The 19,111-nt window shown below is 41.3% G+C and overlaps 1 protein-coding gene across 1 annotated transcript in view; it reads right to left on the bottom strand.

The window, feature by feature from the left end:
- Positions 1 to 19,111, bottom strand: part of LOC115172201 (uncharacterized aarF domain-containing protein kinase 1-like) — a 78,403-nt gene that overhangs the window by 43,565 nt on the left and 15,727 nt on the right. The window contains exon 3 of the mRNA XM_029729370.1: positions 12,287 to 12,370. Coding sequence (XP_029585230.1) covers positions 12,287 to 12,370 — 84 coding nt within the window. The remainder of the gene's footprint in view (positions 1 to 12,286; positions 12,371 to 19,111) is intronic.

Raw genomic sequence — 19,111 nt, 5'->3', positions numbered from 1 at the left:
TTGACTGGCCCGATGAACTCGGGATGGCCGGGCAGTGATTCTGGTTCATTTTACATTTTACATTTTAGTCATTTAGCAGACGCTGTTATCCAGAGTGACTTACAGTAGTGAATACATACATTTCATTTTTTTTTTCTCCGTACTGGTCCCCCGTGGGAAGCGAACCCACAACCCTGGCGTTGCAAACACCATGCTCTACCAACTGAGCCACACGGGACCTCTCCATCGCTTGTTGGTGTTGATTTCAGAATGTCATTTTGGTGATGGTCTATCACTGTTTAAACATATTGCAAATGTACAAAAGTCTCCCAGCAAGTCAGCGTCCATCAGTCAATTAGATACCATTCTGACACCAAACTGATACAAACTGACACCAGACCCACTTTTTCCAACTCGATTATAAGCCAACTACCACATATTTCAGAGCAGGCCCATAATTCACAGCGCCTTCTGTTTAAAGCAAAATAAAAACATAAAACACGTAGTTACGTTCTAGCTGCGGGTCCAGCTCTGACTTTATGTGTAGGCCTATGTGAGGCGACCCCAAATCCCGGGTTTTGGCTCGATAGGTCATTCGGTGCCCGAGCAATGACCTTAATTGGTACTGAAAACCACTTTTTCCGGGCATTGCTACGGGGTCCTTGAATGAGCTATCGGACAGAAATGTTGGGGTCCATCTATATGGGCCGAGGCGGTTTCAATGCACCTAGTCTTGCGACTCTAGGACATTTCTAAATGTCGTCATTTTCGTGATGTCAAAATTAATTGAAGTTATTGCAAATGTACGAGGCTGTTTCTCGGTCTGAGAACCTTCTAGAGCCACATAACTCACCATCGACTTGAGCTCTAGAACAGGTTTCTAAAGTTTCAGAGCTCTAAGTCTGACGGTTCTTTGACAGTTCGAACAAAAATAATAACTATTGCAGGCTCTGTGTGTGTGTGTGTGTGTGTTTTTCTTGGAAATCTGATGGGATAAATGACTGATTGAGGGTTGCCGAATCACACATTTCAAGTTTTGGAAAGATGTGACTTTTTTAAGCCTTCGAACAAGCCACTGTTACCCCAATTTAAGGCACTTCCGGTTGGCACAGGAAGCTAAAAGTAAACACAAATCCTCATTGGGGTAGGCTTTTACAGAATCCTGAGTTTAAAGTCTTTACGTTAAGAATTTACTGATTTACACAGGGTTGAATGCAGTGATTTTCACAAACTGCAGGTTAGGTACATCAAAACACCTTTAGGGTGAATTTAACCACTTCCGGTTGCTCCAGGAAGCTTAGAATCAACACAGGTAGACCTCATAGCGGCCTGATGAATTGTCATCAAAGACAGGTTCATAAGGCATTCATAACCCACATAGGCTTCAGGTTGAATTAAGGGGAGCAGGCAATGTATTCCTATGGGGAGAGAAGTCATTGACAACTGTTTGATGTAAACACCTTTCCACTGTTAAAGGGTTAATTCCACGCGGTCAAGGTTAGGCTTGCACAGATCGGGAGGACCTCAGGAACGTTCCTGAGGTCGAATTGTGCTTCTAACCCTAACGGTTCTCTAGCTGTCACCCAAAAGCACTTGAAATGTAGGGCCAGGCTTCATTATGGGCCTACTTTTTCCTCACGGTCGCTGCGCTCAGACCGAGCGAGCTACGGTCAAGCGGGACATCTCGTTGAACTGGGGAGATAATGGTAATGCCATTGCAGGCTCTGTGTGTCTTTAAGCACCGCACTCTGTCACTCCATCCTTGCTGTGTGTGTGTGTGAGCTTTTCTTTGACATCTGTTGGGAGAAATGACTGATTTACAGTTCATGTGGGTTGCCTAATCACACATATGAAGTTTTCAAAAGATCTGACCTTTGACACCATTTTAAAGGCACTTCCGGTTGACACAGGAAGCTGAAAGTGAACACATATCCTCCTTGGGGTAGGCTCTTATAGAATATTGAGTTAAGTCGTTACGTTAAGAACCGACTTATTTACAAAAGGGTTGAACGAGTGGTTTGTTATTTTAGAAAATCACAGAAAATCTCGCAGCGCTCCGAAACCCACCTTAACGGATTCATCTGAACACGCTGCAACTGGATCTGTAACTTGAGGGGGAAAAAAAGGTTTTTTTGAACATCACCAATTGTACATTGTACGATTTCTCTTAACCTGTTAGGGTATAGGGGGCAGTATTGAGAATTTTTGAAAAAATGTGCCCATTTTTAACTGCCTATTACACCAACTCAGAAGCTAGAATATGCATATTATTGTTCAGGTTTGGATAGAAAACACCCTAAAGTTTCAAAAACTGTTTGAATGGTGTCTGTGAGTATAACAGAACTCATTTGGCAGGCAAAACCCTGAGACAGATTCTGACAGGAAGTGGATACCTGATGTGTTGAATTGACTTTGAGCCTATGCCATTGAAAAACAAAGGGGGTTAGGAATATTCTGGCACTTCCTATTGCTTCCACAAGATGTCCCCAGCCTTTACAAAGTGTTTTGAGTATTCTACTCTGAGATCTGACCGAATAAGAGTCATGGAACGTGATGGCCCATTACTCACCTGGCGCGCGAGTTGATGGTGGGTACTCTCATTCCGAAACGTTTTAAAAGAGAACCCAATGGTCCGCCTTGAATTTTATTCATGTTCTGGTTAAAAAAGGCCCTAATGATTTATGCGATACAACGTTTGACATGTTTGAACGAACGGAAATATATTTTTTCCGTTCTTGAAGTGAAGTGAAGTCCGGCTGGCTTAGATCATGTGCTACAACACGGAGGTTTTTGGACATAAATGATGAGCTTTTTTGAACAAAACTACATTCGTTATGGACCTGGGACTCTTTGGAAGTGACATCTGATGAAGAGAATCAAAGGTAATGGATTATTTACATAGTATTTTCGATTTTAGATCTCTCCAACATGGCGGTTAGTCTGTATCGCAATGTGTATTTTTCTGGCGCAGTGCTCAGATTATTGCAAAGTGTGATTTCCCAGTAAGGTTAATTTTAAATCTGGCAAGTCCATTGCGTTCAAGAGATGTAAATCTATAATTCTTTGAATGACAATATAATATTTTACCAATGTTTTCTAATATTAATTAATTATTTTGTTGTCATGACTTGACTGCCGGTATTGGAGGGAAACGATTTCCTGAACATCAACGCCATAGTAAAACGCTGTATTTAGATATAAATATGAACTTGATAGAACTAAAAATGCATGCATTGTCTAACATAATGTCCTAGGAGTGTCATCTGATGGTGATTGTAAAAGGTTAGTGCATAATTTTAGCTGATTTTATGGTTTTGGTGACGCCTGTCTTTGAATCGAAAATGCATTACACACAGCTATTTTCAATGTACTCTCCTAACATAACCTAACTTTATGCTTTCCCCGTAAAACCTTTTTGAAATCGGAAAACGTGGTTAGATTAAGGAGATGTTTATCTTTCAAAGGCTGTAAGTTAGTTGTATGTTTGAGAAATCTGAATTTTGACATTTATTTGGTTTCAAATTTGCCGCTCTTGAAATGCACCTACTGTTGATAGGGTGCGCCACGGGGGGCACGCTAACGTCCCACATAGCCCCAAGAAGTTAAATTACGATAGATAAATGGCTGGTTCTTTTTTTCCTGACACCGTAGGTTCATGTACTTTGATGTGAAGTGGACAAATTAGCACTCCATTTTTGTTTTTGACCTTTAGTCCCAGAAAAATGGCCTTAACCTGTTGGGGCTAGTGGGCAGTATTTGCACGGCCGGATAAAAAAACGTACCTGATTTAAACTGGTTACTACTCTTGCCCAGAAACGAGAATATGCATATAATTAGTAGATTTGGATAGAAAACACTCTAAAGTTCCGAAAACTGTTTGAATGGCGTCTGAGTATAACAGAACTCATATGGCAGGCCAAAACCTGAGAAGATTCCATACAGGAAGTGCCCTGTCTGACAAATTGTTCTCCTTCTGTGGCATCTCTATCAAAAATACAGCATCTCTGCTGTAACGTGACATTTTCGAAGGCTTCCATTGGCTCTCAGAAGGCATCAGAAAGTGTAATGGGGTGTCTGCAGTCTCTGGGCGAAGTTTAGGAGCTCTGTTTGTGAGTGGTCAGGCTGGGAACAGTGACACTGGAGATGCGCGTCCACGAGACTACTCCATTTTTTTCTTTCAGCCTTTGAATGAATACAACGTTGCCCGGTTGGAATATTATCGCTATTTTACGAGAAAAATTGCATAAAAATTGATTTTAAACAGCGTTTGACATGCTTCGAAGTACGGTAATGGAATATTTCGCATTTTTTTGTCATGAAATGTGCTCGCGCGTCACCCTTCGGATACTGACCTGAACGCACGAACAAAACGGATCTATTTGAATATAACTATGGATTATTTGGAACCAAAACAACATTTGTTGTTGAAGTAGAAGTCCTGGGAGTGCATTCTGACGAAGAACAGCAAAGGTAATCCAATTTTTCTTATAGTAAATCGGAGTTTGGCGAGGGCCAAACTTGGTGGGTGTCAAATTAGCGAGCCGTGATATGTACTCAGAATATAACAAAATGTGCTTTCGCCGAAAAGCTATTTTAAAATCTGACACCGCGATTGCATAAAGGAGTTCTGTATCTATAATTCTTAAAATAGTTATGCATTTTGTGAACGTTATTCATGAGTAATTTACTAAATTCACCTGAAGTTTTCGGTGGGTATGCTAGTTCTGAACATCACATGCTAATGTAAAAAGCTGTTTTTGATATAAATATGAACTTGATTGAACAAAACATGCATGTATTGTATAACAATCTCCTAGGAGTGTCATCTGATGAAGATCAAAGGTTAGTGCTGCATTTAGCTGTTGTTTTGGTTTATGTGACAAATATGCTTGCTTTGAAAATGGCTGTGTGGTTATTTTTGGCAGGGTACTCTCCTGACATAATCTAATGTTTTGCTTTCGCTGTAAAGCCTTTTTGAAATCAGACAATGTGGTTAGACTAACGAGAGTTATCTTTGAAATGGTGAGCAATAGTCCTATGTTTGAGAACTTTGAATTATGATATTTTGTGGTTTTAAATTTGGCGCTCTGATTTGTCACTGGCTGTTGAATAGTGTGGGAAATGATTTCGTCCCATGTACCCTAGAGAGGAAAATCAAAAAGCGTTGAGGCCTAGACGCCATCTTGTTCGGGGCCAACTGCCCATTATGCCAAACCTATGCTCACCAAGTTTTGTCTTTTCCGTTTAGGAGAAAAGGCCATGTCATGATTGGTGATGTTTTGTACATTTGCAATATGATTACATTCGCCCTTTGGTGGTATTTTCCGGGACAGCGGAAAAATGACCAAAACTTGAAAATGTTATAAAACCGAAACCGAATATCCGAGAGACTTTGTTCGATGACGTCCCGGAAGATCTGGCCCCGGTGCACAGCCCGCCACCATCCGCGAATTTTACAAACATTCGCGGACGTCTAGTAAGGGACCGTACATTTGCAATATGGAGTATCTCATCAACCATACAGCAAATGCCAAAATGTTCCCTTCATGTATGAAAGGGAATTTAAGTAAGACCATCCTGTTATTCTCTTCAATTATCGTCGACTACACTGCTGTCGTGACGTTGTATTAGTTCATCTGACGACTGTTGCTCATCGAATGATTAACGGTTTATAATTACGTGATTAAATGAATTAAGCAATGAATCAAGCAATTATTAACTCATTAACCTGGGGCACCATGGGAACATTGTTTTGATTGAGTTTCTATTTCCCAAATTAACTCAAAGGATATCAGAATATCGATTACAACAGTCGCTAAATTAATAAATTTCCTCTACAGTCTCATAATCTGAACGTCGTATAATCCGGGAATCTGCACGGACCCGGGCTTTACCACTGAATTTACAACACCAATCTTAGTTGATTATTTATTTACTAGCAAGCTAAAATGATGATAAAAATACACATACACAAAACACAGTCTAGCTATTGATTAGGACTTAGTATAACGGGCCAATACACTATGGCGCGTGTTACCCAAAATGGGGATTTAAAAGAGAGAGAAACAAAGGAAGTACACGAGAGAAATATACATTTGGGTTCATTTGTCAGCCATGCTTATTTAACTAGCCTTGCCCCGAACTGCCGCTCTTATGGGTCAGAATATATTGATGTAATTACGTGTTGGAGGTCTCAGGTGGGAAGCTCCGCGTGGGTCGTTTAGGCTTCTAAATGACGCACTTCTCCGGCGCAACTCTCTGGTTGTCCTCACGATGTCAGTGTCCTTCTTGGCTAAATGGTCTGATCCCTCACCCTTGATCTGAAAGGGGTCTTCTGAGGACAGACAGCTCTGTAGCTCAGAGCTCACAGCTTCGGCCCGAACGGTGTCGATACCACGATTCAATGGAGAGTGGAGGCTGGGTGGTTCGGCTTGAATTCACCCGCTTAGACACAGCTACTCGTCCGTAGCTCGTGTAGAAAAAGATTTCTTTGTCTTCAACCTTGTGTTTCGTTTTGGGGTTCGTCGACTTTGTTAGACCTTAGCTGCAGCTTGGGGTCAATTAGTCTCCTATGTTAATTCTTCACTCTCCTGTCTTATACCCTCGGGTCAGAAGTGGGTGTAACCGCCTTTAGGGCAATTCTCTGGGCGGACCAAGTAAAGGGGGCAAGGCTTAGATTTGGCTAAAAATCCGATTTTAGACACTAACTTCACATTTCATCTTTACCAAAACATTCTGTTTGATTTGGATATTTTCCAAACAGCGTACAATGTATAAACATCAGGCATATACTGGGAAAACTCTTAAAGGTACAATGTTTTCATAATAACGTCATCTCTTAACCTTTAAAAACAAATACAAAAGTTACATACATTTTAATATTCCACCTCTCGTCATGACCACCATTGTGGCTGACGGAAACCATTGTTCCAAAGTCCCTTTATTGCATGTTTAATGTTCTGAGGTCAGTTCTCCATTGTTAGGACAAAGGAATTTCTCTGTGGCCTAAGTTTTATTATGGGCGTGAGGTGTCATAAAACCCCCACATCTTCAGACCCCTAGATCTCTCCTCCTCTGTTGGGGGTTTGGGAGATAATCTGTAGGGTGGTGGTCTCCTGTACCCTGACCTGATCAGGACAGTCATGACACTGCTCATCACCCCTCTGGGGATTATCGACATGGCTGATTAGCTGTCCTCAGAAGACCACTCTTCTAGACCGAGTGAAAGTAAACAGACAACTAAGAAGACGTGACCTCTAGCGAACAATCAGAGCCTTACACTTAAGGAGAAGGCCCAATCAAACCCTTTTCACGAAGGCCAGGGTCCAACAGAGATACACAACGAAGGAAGACCTTCAACACGTAAATACATGCATTACTACAGTGAGGGAAAAAAGTATTTGATCCCTTGCTGATTTTGTACGTTTGCCCACTGACAAAGAAATGATCAGTCTATAATTTTAATGGTAAGTTTATTTGAACAGTGAAAGAGAACACATACATACATACATACATACATATATATATATATATACACATATATATATACATATACACATACATATATACATACATACATATATATACACATATACACATACATATATATATACATATACACATACATATATACACACACATATACATATACATATACACATATACATATACATATATACATTTTTTTATTTTTTTTTATTAGGAAAAACACGTCAAAAATGTTATAAAATGATTTGCATTTTAATGAGGGAAATAAGTATTTGACCCCTCTGCAAAACATGACTTAGCACTTGGTGGCAAAACCCTTGTTGGCAATCAGAGGTCAGACGTTTCTTGAAGTTGGCCACCAGGTTTGCACACATCTCAGGAGGGATTTTGTCCCACTCCTCTTTGCAGATCTTCTCCAAGTCATTAAGGTTTCGAGGCTGATGTTTGGCAACTCGAACCTTCAGCTCCCTCCACAGATTTTCTATGAGATTAAGGTCTGGAGACTGGCTAGGCCACTCCAGGACCTTAATGTGCTTCTTCTTAAGCCACTCCTTTGTTGCCTTGGCCGTGTGTTTTGGGTCATGGTCATGCTGGAATACCCATCCACGACACATTTTCAATGCCCTGGCTGAGGGAAGGAGGTTCTCACCCAAGATTTGACGGTACATGGGCCCCGTCCATCGTCCCTTTGATGCGGTGAAGCATAATGTTTCCACCTCCAATGTTTGACGGTGGGGATGGTCTTCTTGGGGTCATAGGCAGCATTCCTCCTCCTCCAAACACAGCGAGTTGAGTTGATGCCAAAGAGCTCCATTTTGGTCTCATCTGACCACAACACTTTCACCCAGTTGTCCTCTGAATCATTCAAATGTTCATTGGCATACTTCAGACGGGCATGTATATGTGCTTTCTTGAGCAGGGGGACCTTGCGGGCGCTGCAGGATTTCAGTCCTTCACGGCGTAGTGTGTTATCAATTGTTTTTTTGGTGACTATGGTCCCAGCTGCCTTGAGATCATTGACAAGATCCTCCCGTGTAGTTCTGGGCTGATTCCTCACCGTTCTCATGATCATTGCAACCCCACGAGGTGAGATCTTGCATGGAGCCCCAGGCCGAGGGAGATTGACAGTTCTTCTGTGTTTCTTCCATTTGCGAATAATCGCACCAACTGTTGTCACCTTCTCACCAAGCTGCTTGGCGATGGTCTTGTTGCCCATTCCAGCCTTGTGTAGGTCTACAATCTTGTCCCAGACATCCTTGGAGAGCTCTTTGGTCTCGGCCATGGTGGACAGTTTGGAATCTGATTGATTGCTTCTGTGGACAGGTGTCTTTTATACAGGTAACAAGCTGTGATTAGGAGCACTCCCTTTAAGAGTGTGCTCCTAATCTCAACTCGTTACCTGTATAAAAAGACACCTGGGAGCCAGAAATCTTTCTGATTGAGAGGGAGTCAAATACTTATGTCCCTCATTAAAATGCAAATCAATTTATAACATTTTTGACATGCGTTTCTGGATTTTTTTGTTGTTATTCTTTCTCTCACTGTTCAAATAAACCTACCATTCAAATGATAGACTGATCATTTCTTTGTCAGTGGGCAAATATACAAAATCAGCAGGGGATCAAATACTCTCCTCCTCCTCCCCCCCCCAAAAAAAATTCAATCTTGGTTTCATCAGACCAGAGAGTTTTGTTTGTAAATGGCCTGAGAGTCCTTTAGGTGCCTATTGGCAAACTCCAAGTGGGCTGTCATGTGCCATTTACTGGAGGAGTGGCTTCTGGCTGGCCACTCCACCATAAAGGCCTGACTGGTAGAGTGCTGCAGAGATGGTTGTCCTTCTGGAAACCACACCTCTTTAAGGAACACCTGGGATAGGATAAAGTAATCCTTCTAACCCCCCCCCCCCAAAAAAAGATATAGATGTACTATTGTAAAGTGGTTGTTCCACTGGATATCATAAGGTGAATGCACCAATTTGTAAGTCGTTCTGGACGTAAATGTCACCTCCCTGACCAAAGCCCTTCTCCACCGATTGCGCAGTTTGGCCGGGCCGCCAGCTCTAGGAGGAGACTTGGTGGTTCCAAACTTCCATTTAAGAATGATGGAGGCCATTGTGTTCTTGAGGACCTTCAATGCTGCATCCTTTTTTTGGTACCCTTCCCCAGATCTGTGCAGACACAATCCTGTCTTGGAGCTCTATGGACAATTCCTTCGACCTCATGGCTTGGTTTTGGCTCTGACATGCACTACCGGTGCTGTGGGACCTTATATAGAGAGGTGTGTGCATTTCCAGATCATGTTCAAATCAATTTTATTTACCACAGAAGGACTCCAAATGAAGTTGTAGAAACATCAAGGATCATCAATGGAAACAGGATGCACGTGAGCTCAAGTTCGAGTCTCATAGCAAAGGGTCTGAATACTTAAGTTATTTCAGTTATTATTTTTAATACATTTGCAAACATTTCGAAAAACCTGTTTTTGCTTTGTCATTATGGGGTATTGTGTGTAGATTGAGGAGGAAATTGTTTTATTTAATACAGAATAAGGCTGTAACGTAACAAAATGTTGAGAAAGTCAAGGGGTCTGAATACTTTCCGAATGCGCTGTTACACAACACTAATATGTGAACAATGTTTGTGAAGAAATGTTTCATTTTGTTTTTTTTAATAATAAGTTTGGTAGCAACGTGAAAATCGTTGTTAAAATGTGTTTCAGCAAGTTGACTACGAAACCCACAATGCAATTCTCTGGGCACCGAAGACTTGGATGTCGATTAAGGCAGCCCCCCGCACCTCTAGGATTCAGAGGGGTTGGGTTAAATGCGGAAGACACATTTCAGTTGAATACATTCAGTCGGACAACTGAGTAGGTATCCCCCTTTATCTTGTATAGAACAAAATACCATGCACGACCAATTTACATTCTCACAATGTTCAACCTGCAGATCGATGTGCCTCAGAGTAGTCTGACATTTGTCGTAGAATTACAACATTACTTTTATATTATAATGTATTGATATATTTGTACATTCACACTGTTTTTCTTAGAGGCAACAGAATAGGGTTCTTAGAACTCATGTGTTTGAGATATAACGCTGACTGTCGATTTACAATGGCTTGATGATAAAACAACATTCCATTCCATGATTAGTGTCTGTGTGCCTGTGTCAGTGCCAGGGTGACCCAATCTCCAGTTTATTTATCCCATATGGCAGATGAATACTGGACTCCATCATTCTGAGGTAAGGGCTTAGTATTTCTGTATAAACAAGCAGTACATGAACTAGCGACAGCTATGTGGCGCAATGCAAATCTTGATGTCTGTTGCGTGAGAGCACAATGTACCTTTGTATAATTTCACGTATCTGTTCTTTGTTACAAGGACTCAGACTATAAATGAGTTGTAACCGAATCCTGTTTAATTGGGCTTTAACTCTACACCATTGGGTGACCGTTAACGCTCCAATACTGCAGTAATTAATAAAGTTCAATTGTTTTTTTTGTGGTTTTTTTTCTAAAAAAAAAGTATCTCCTTTGATTAGAATAATTACCACGACACACGCGTAACGGCACCATGCAATGCACTCTGGACTGAAGAGACAGAAAGGTGTTAGACCCTCTGTTAAATTACATTTCTCTAGTTAGAAATATTGCTCAAATCTAATCAATGGCGAATTCAAGAGAAGACAGTCTCCCGCGTGGCTCAGTTGGTAGAGCATGGTGTTTGCAACGCCAGCATGGTGTGTGCAACGCCAGGGTTGTCGGTTCGATTCCCACGGGGGGCCAGTACAAAAAAAATATATATAATTTATGAAATGTATGCATTCACTACTGTAATAGGCTTGCGCTACTGGTGCAGTGCTGGCACATGTGCAGATCAAATACACAATAGGAACACTGATTAAGCTGTTTACATGTCCTAATAATTTTAAAATAATTAGCAGCATATGCTTACTTCGATGTTGACCTCACACCGATTAAGATAAGCAAAGTTAGGTGTTTACAGTTTAATATCGATTTATTAGTGTGCATGTAAACGTACTCGGTGTATTCAAGGTGCAGCACACAATAATCCAACTAGGGTTGCAAACATACGAAGTTTACCAATTACCTACCAGAACGCAGGTATTTTTCAAGGATTGTATGTAATCCATCACAAAACATATATAGTGGTCCTTTTGGGTACTTCAGATTATCACAGTTGTCTGTAATGACCTTTGGCCCTCTGTATGGCCTTATCACATGTAAAAAATTATCATTTAAGATGATTAAAAAAATATTTTTAAAGAAATCACAAGATTTAATGACAAAGCTGTAAAACATCATACATGAACCATCAATTTAGTGAATACCATTGGTGTTCAATATGAGGGTTTCAGCATGTAATATCCTTTATCATTTTTTTTTACACATTTTTATTTGTTTTACTATGTCAAATTTGAATAATCATTCTATTTCCATGACTCCAACAACAATTCACCAATTTACTAGGCCTAGGTGTTTTGCCCATACCATGCATCTCTGCATGGCACAGTGTGGAAGAGGAAACAAAAGTACAGGAAATGCAGAGATTTACAAAAATGCTGAAAATGATTTGTTTGAAGTTCGGTAGCCAGTATAAAACAAATCAGAATGGTGAAAGCCACATTGAAATCACTTATAACGTATGTGTTTCAACCCGAGGGTCATGCACTAGCCATGAAGCATATTTAGATTTTTTTTAAATATAAAATACCATAAAAAATAATCTCACACACACACACACACACACACACACAAAATGATATTTGGGTCATATAGCCGAGCCCTAGCCTTACCTGGGATTTGAGCGCCCAGTATTCCTCTGATCCATACTCCACATGTTTCAGAGATGTCATGTAGTCATAGCTGATCACGGCAGTCTACAAGGAAAACAGTCAAAAATACTTATTTGTTCATTCATGTGCTTGCATGGTTGTGTACCTACGGTGGATTCAGCCCAAAGTCTGGGTGGTTGTGGTTATTGATCATAGCTGCAGCCTGTCCAAAGGAGATCAGAGACTGATTTGTTTGTGTTACTATAAGTCGTCGTTTTAATCAATCTTTAGTTGAACACAACTGCCGGCTTCGTGCAAATTCTTGCCTACGACATATCTTTCCCTATAAAATGACGTGCCTTTTATTTTTTTGTTTTGTTGAGCTGGGTTTTATTTAAAATAGTACCACCCACCAGCATGGCATTGTTTATTAATCAGAAACACCTGCAAAGTTCACAAGTCAAGACTGAGCAATAGCAAAGATGGTGGATAAACGAATATAGTTCACTCAAGTCATTTACCATTGGAAAAAAAATTGTCAGTTCCTGTCTACTTAGTGGAGTAGGTCTCCCATAGACACCAATGCAATAGCAGCTGGGTAGGGCTGTCCAAGACACATTTTTTAATTATTATTATTTTTAAAAATCTTGGTCGACTCTAGGTCGTCTGTTCTTTCAACCAATCGATTGGTGTACATTTTAAAATGTGTATTTTTCCCTACACTATCAGTCAAAAGTTTCATAACACCTACTCATTCAAGGGTTTTACTATATTTTTACATTGTAGAATAATAGTGAAGACATCAAAACTATATAACACATGGAATCATGTAGTAACCAAAAAAAATGAAGTGTTAAATCAAAATATATTTGAGATTTGAGATTCGTCAAAGTAGCCTTGATGACAGCTTTGCACACTCTTGGCATTCTCTCAACCAGCTTCATGAGTTCACCTGGAATGCATTTCAATTACCAGCTGTGCCTTGTTAAAAGTAAAATTTGTGGAATTTCCTTCCTTCCTAATGCGTTTGAGCCAATCAGTTGTGTTGTGACAAGGTTGTGGTGGTATACAGAAGACAGCCTTATTTGGTAAAAGACCAAGTCCATATTTTGGCAAGAACAGCTCAAATAAGCAAAGAGAAACGACAGTCCATCATTACTTTAAGACACGAAGGTTAGTCAATGCGAAAAATGTCAACAACTTTGAAAGTTTCTTCAAGTGCAGTCGCAAATACCATCAAGCGCTATGATGAAACTGGCTCTCTTGAGGACCGCCAATGGAAGACCCAGAGTTACCTCTGCTGCAGAGTATAAGTTCATTAGAGTTACCAGTCTCAGAAATTGCAGCCCAAATAAATGCTTCAGAGTTCAAGTAACAGACACATCTCAACATTAACAACTGCTCAGAGGAGACTGCGTGAATCAGGCCTTCATGGTCAAATTGCTGAAAAAAAAAAAAAAAAAAAACACTAAAAAGGACACCAATGAGAACAAGAGACTTGCTTGGGCCAAGAAATACGAGCAATGGACATTAGACCGGTGGAAATTAGTCCTTTGGTCTGTAGTCCAAATTGGAGTTGTTTGGTTTCAAAGCTGTGTTTTTGTGAGACGGGGTGTGGGTAAACAGCTGATCTCCACATGTGTATTTCCCACCGTAAAGCATGGAAGAGGTGATGGTGCTTCGCTGGTGACACTATCTGTGATTTATTTAGAATTCAAGGCACACTCAACCAGCATGGCTACCACAGCATTCTGCAGTGATACACCACCCTATCTGGTTTGGGCTTAGTGGGACTACCATTTGTTTTTCAACAGGACAAATCAATTTATTGGTCATATACACATGGTTAGCAGATGCAAGTTAATGCGAGTGTAGAGAAATGCTTGTGCTTCTAGTTCCGACAATGCAGTAACATCTAACAAGTAATCTAACAATTTCACAACAACTACCTCACACACAAGTGTAAAGGAATGAATAAGAATATGTACATATAAATATATGGATGAGCGACGGCATAGGCAAGATGCAGTAGATGGTATAGAGTACAGTATATACATATGAGATGAGTAAAGTAGGGTATGTAAACATTATATAAAGTGGCATTGTTTAAAGTGACACATTTATTACATCCAATTTGTTATTATTAAAGTGGCTAGAGATTTGAGTATGAGTATGTTGGCAGCAGCCAACTCAACGTTAGTGATGGCTGTTTAATAGTCTGATGGCCTTGAAATAGAAGCTGTTTTTCAGTCTCTTGGTCCCAGCTTTGATGCACCTGTACTGACCTCGCCTTCTGGATGATAGCGGGGTGAACAGGCAGTGGCTCGGGTGGTTGTTGTCCTTGATGATCTTTTTGGCCTTCCTGTGACGTCGGGTGGTGTAGGTGTCCTGGAGGGCAGGTAGTTTGCCCTCGGTGATGCGTTGTGCAGACCTCACTACCCTCTTGAGAGCCTTACGGTTGTGGGCGGAGCAGTTGCCGTACCAGGCGGTGATACAGCCCGACAGGATGCTCTTGATTGTGCATCTGTAAAAGTTTGTGCCACATACCTCTCATGTCTGAGCTGTTGAATTGCGACTCTACTTTGTCTCTATACTGACGCTTAGCTCGTTTGATTGCCTTGGAGGGAATAGCTACACTGTTTGAATTCGGTCATGTTTCCAGTCCTGATTAAAATCAGTGTTTCGCGCTTTCAGTTTTGCACGAATGCTGCCATCAATCCACGGTTTCTGGTTGGGGAAGGTTTTAATAGTCACCGTGGGTACAACATCACCGATGCACTTGCTAATTTTTTTTATTTATTTTATTTCACCTTTATTTAACCAGGTAGGCAAGTTGAGAACAAGTTCTCATTTACAATTGCGACCTGGCCAAGATAAAGCAAAGCAGTTCGACAACATACAAAAACACAGAGTTACACATGGAGTAAAACAACATACAATCAATGATGCAGTAGAAAAAAAAAATAAGACTATATACAATATACAATGTGAGCAAATGATGTGAGATAATGGAGGTAAAGGCAAAAAAATGCCATGGTGGCAAAGTAAATAAAGTATGGCAAGAAAAACACTGGAATGGTAGATTTGTAGTTTGAAGAAAGTTAAAAGTTAAAATATAAATAATATGGTGCAAAGAAGCAAAATAAATAAAATAAATAAATACAGTAGGGGAAAAGGTAGTAGTTTGGGCTCAATTAAAGATGGGCTATGTACAGGTGCAGAGATCTGTGAGCTGCTCTGACAGCTGGTGCTTAAAGCTAGTGAGGGAGATAAGTGTTTCCAGTTTTAGAGATTTTTGTAGTTCGTTCCAGTCATTGGCAGCTGAGAACTGGAAGGAGAGACGACCAAAGGAGGAGTTGGCTTTAGGGGTGACCAGAGAGATATACCTGCTGGAGCGCGTGCTACAGGTGGGTGCTGCTATGGTGACCAGTGAGCGGAGATAAGGGGGGACTTTACCTAGCAGGGTCTTGTAGATGACCTGGAGCCAATGTGTTTGGCGACGATTATGAAGTGAAGGCCAGCCAACGAGAGCATACAGGTCGCAGTGGTGGGTTGTATATGGGGCTTTGGTGACAAAACGGATGGCACTGTGATAGACTGCATCCAGCTTGTTGAGTAGGGTATTGGAGGCTATTTTGTAAATGACATCGCCGAAGTCGAGGATTGGTAGGATGGTCAGTTTTACGAGGGTATGTTTGGCAGCATGAGTGAAGGATGCTTTGTTGCGAAATAGGAAGCCAATTCTAGATTTCACTTTGGATAGGAGATGATTGATGTGAGTCTGGAAGGAGAGTTTACAGTCTAACCAGACACCTAGGTATTTGTAGTTGTCCACAAATTCTAAGTTAGAACCGTCCAGAGAAGTTATGCTGGATGGGCGGGCAGGTGCAGGCAGCGATCGGTTGAAGAGCATGCATTTAGTTTTACTTGTGTTTAGGAGCAGTTGGAGACCACGGAAGGAGAGTTGAATGGCATTGAAGCTCGTCTGGAGGGTTGTTAACACAGTGTCCAAAGAAGGGCCAGAAGTATACAGAATGGTGTCGTCTGCGTAGAGGTGGATCAGAGATTCACCAGCAGCAAGAGCGACATCATTTATGTATACAGAGAAAAGAGTTGGCCCAAGAATTGAACCCTGTGGTACCCCCATAGAGACTGCCAGAGGTCCAGACAGTAGGCCCTCCGATTTGACACACTGAACTCTGTCAGAGAAGTAGTTGGTGAACCAGGCGACGCAATCGTTTGAGAAACCAAGGCTACTAAGTCTGCCGATGAGGATGTGGTGATTAACAGAGTCAAAAGCTTTGGCCAGGTCAATGAATACGGCAGCACAGTAATGTTTCTTATCGATGGCGGTTACGATGTCGTTTAGGACCTTGAGCGTGGCTGAGGTGCACCCATGACCAGCTCTGAAACCAGATTGCATAGCGGAGAGGGTGCGGTGGGATTCAAAATAGTCGGTAATCTGTTTGTTGACTTGGCTTTCGAAGACCTTAGAAAGGCAGGGTAGGATGGATATAGGTCTGTAGCAATTTGGGTCAAGAGTGTCACCTCCTTTGAAGAGGGGGATGACAGCAGCTGCTTTCCAATCTATGGGAATCTCAGACGACACGAAAGAGAGGTTGAACAGGCTAGTAATAGGGGTTGCAATAATTTCGGCAGATAATTTTAGAAAGAAAGGGTCCAGATTGTCAAGCCCAGCTGATTTGTAGGGGTCCAGATTTTGCAGCCCTTTCAGAACATCAGCTGAATGGATTTGGGAGAAGGAGAAATGGGGGAGGCTTGGGCGAGTAGCTGTGGGGGGTGCAGTGCTGTTGAATGCAGTAGGGGTAGTTAGGTGGAAAGCATGGCCAGCCGTAGAAAAATGCTTATTGAAATTCTCAATTATAGTGGGCTTATCGGTGGTGACAGAGTTTCCTATCCTCAGTGCAGTGGGCAGTTGGGAGGAGGTGTTCTTATTCTCCATGGACTTTACAATGTCCCAGAACTTTTTAGAGTTGGAGTTGCACGAAGCAAATTTCTGTTTGAAAAAGCTAGCCTTGGCGTTTCTAACTGCCTGTGTGTATTGGTTTCTAACTTCCCTAAAAAGTTGCATATCGCGGGGGCAGTTCGATGCTAATGCAGAACGCCACAGGATATTTTTGTGTTGGTTAAGGGCAGTCAGGTCTGGGGAGAACCAAGGGCTATATCTGTTCCTGGTTCTAAATTTCTTGAAAGGGGCATGCTTATTTAAGATGGAGAGGAAGGCATTTAAAAAAAATAACCAGGCATCCTCTACTGACGGGATGAGGTCAATATCCTTCCAGGATACCAGGGCCAGGTCGATTAGAAAGGCTTGCTCGTTGAAATGTTTCAGGGAGCGTTTGACAGTGATGAGTGGAGGACGTTTGACCGCTGACCCATTACGGGTGCAGGCAATGAGGCAGTGATCGCTGAGATCTTGGTTGAAAACAGCAGAGGTGTAATTAGAGGGCACATTGGTTAGGATGATATCTATGAGGGTGCCAGTGTTTGCGGCTTTGGGGTTGTACCTGGTGGGTTCATTAATAATTTGTGTGAGATTGAGGGCATCAAGCTTGGATTGTAGAATGGCTGGGGTGTTAAGCATGTCCCAGTTTAGGTCGCCTAGTAGCACGAGCTCTGAAGATAGATGGGGGGCAATCAGTTCACATATGGTGTCCAGAGCACAGCTAATAAACAATGATCCAGAATTTTACCAGCCCGGGCCGCACATTCGATATGCTGATCAAATTCAGATTAGCCTTGTTAAAATCCCCAGCTTCAATAAATGCAGCCTCAGGATATGAGGTTTCCAGTTTACACAATGACCCAACACACCTCCAGGCGGTGTAAGAGCTATTTTACCAAGAAGGAGAGTGATGAAGTGCTGCATCAGATGACCTGGCCTCCACAATCACCCAACCTCAACCCAATTTAGATGGTTTGGGATGAGTTGGACCGCAGAGTGAAGGAAAAGCAGCCAACAAGTGCTCAGCATATCCTGGAAATCATTCAAGACTTTTGGAAAAGCATTCCAGGTGAAGCTGGTTGAGAGAATGCCAAGAGTGTGCAAATCTGTCATCAAGGCAAGGGGTGGCTATTTGAAGAATCTCAAATATATTTTGATTAACACCTTTTCAGTTACTACATGATTCCATGTGTTATTTCATAATGTTGATGTCTTCACTATTATTCTACAATGTAGAAAATAGTCAAGATAAATAAAAACCCTTGAATGAGTAGGTGTTCTGAAACTTTTGACCAGTATATGTAGGCTACAGAGCTTGTCTGGTGCTTTAAACACACTATGATTAAATAATTAAGGACACACAAATTACTTGAGGGAGCCAGAGATCAAGATAGCATAACCTTAAGGAAAATAAACCTGTTCCTGAACCTCTTCCTCCCGCTGCTGCTGGCCTTCGCAGATTCTGCTGTTACGCTCCTGCTGTTAAAATCCTAATAGGCTACACCAGGGGTTGGCAACCTTTTCCATTTGGAGTGTCAATGCATCTTACCATTTCTACCTATCTGCGTGCCAGGTATGATTTTTATATGCACATTTTAGTGGAACAGTTTCATTTAATTTATAATAAAGTCTATGCATCTCAAAATTACTGTCATTTACATAATCCAAATTCTAAAAGTAATTTCTAATGACTATTCTAACTATGTCAAAATAGCCTACATAAAGCCAACAAATAAAAACACTGCAGTCTGCAGGTAGAAAATATCCTGATAAAAATAAAATATCCTATAAATCACATTGACTACTCATGGCCTGTCTGCAAGGAACTTGCAACACTGTATAACATATTAACTTAGGCCAGGGCCTGAAGTTTGTGCTTG

The sequence above is a fragment of the Salmo trutta genome, chromosome 33 (assembly GCF_901001165.1).
Source record: "Salmo trutta chromosome 33, fSalTru1.1, whole genome shotgun sequence".
Lineage (NCBI taxonomy): Eukaryota > Metazoa > Chordata > Actinopteri > Salmoniformes > Salmonidae > Salmo > Salmo trutta.
The sequence above is the reverse complement of the archived record's forward strand: the minus strand, read 5'-3'. Positions and strand labels throughout refer to the sequence as shown.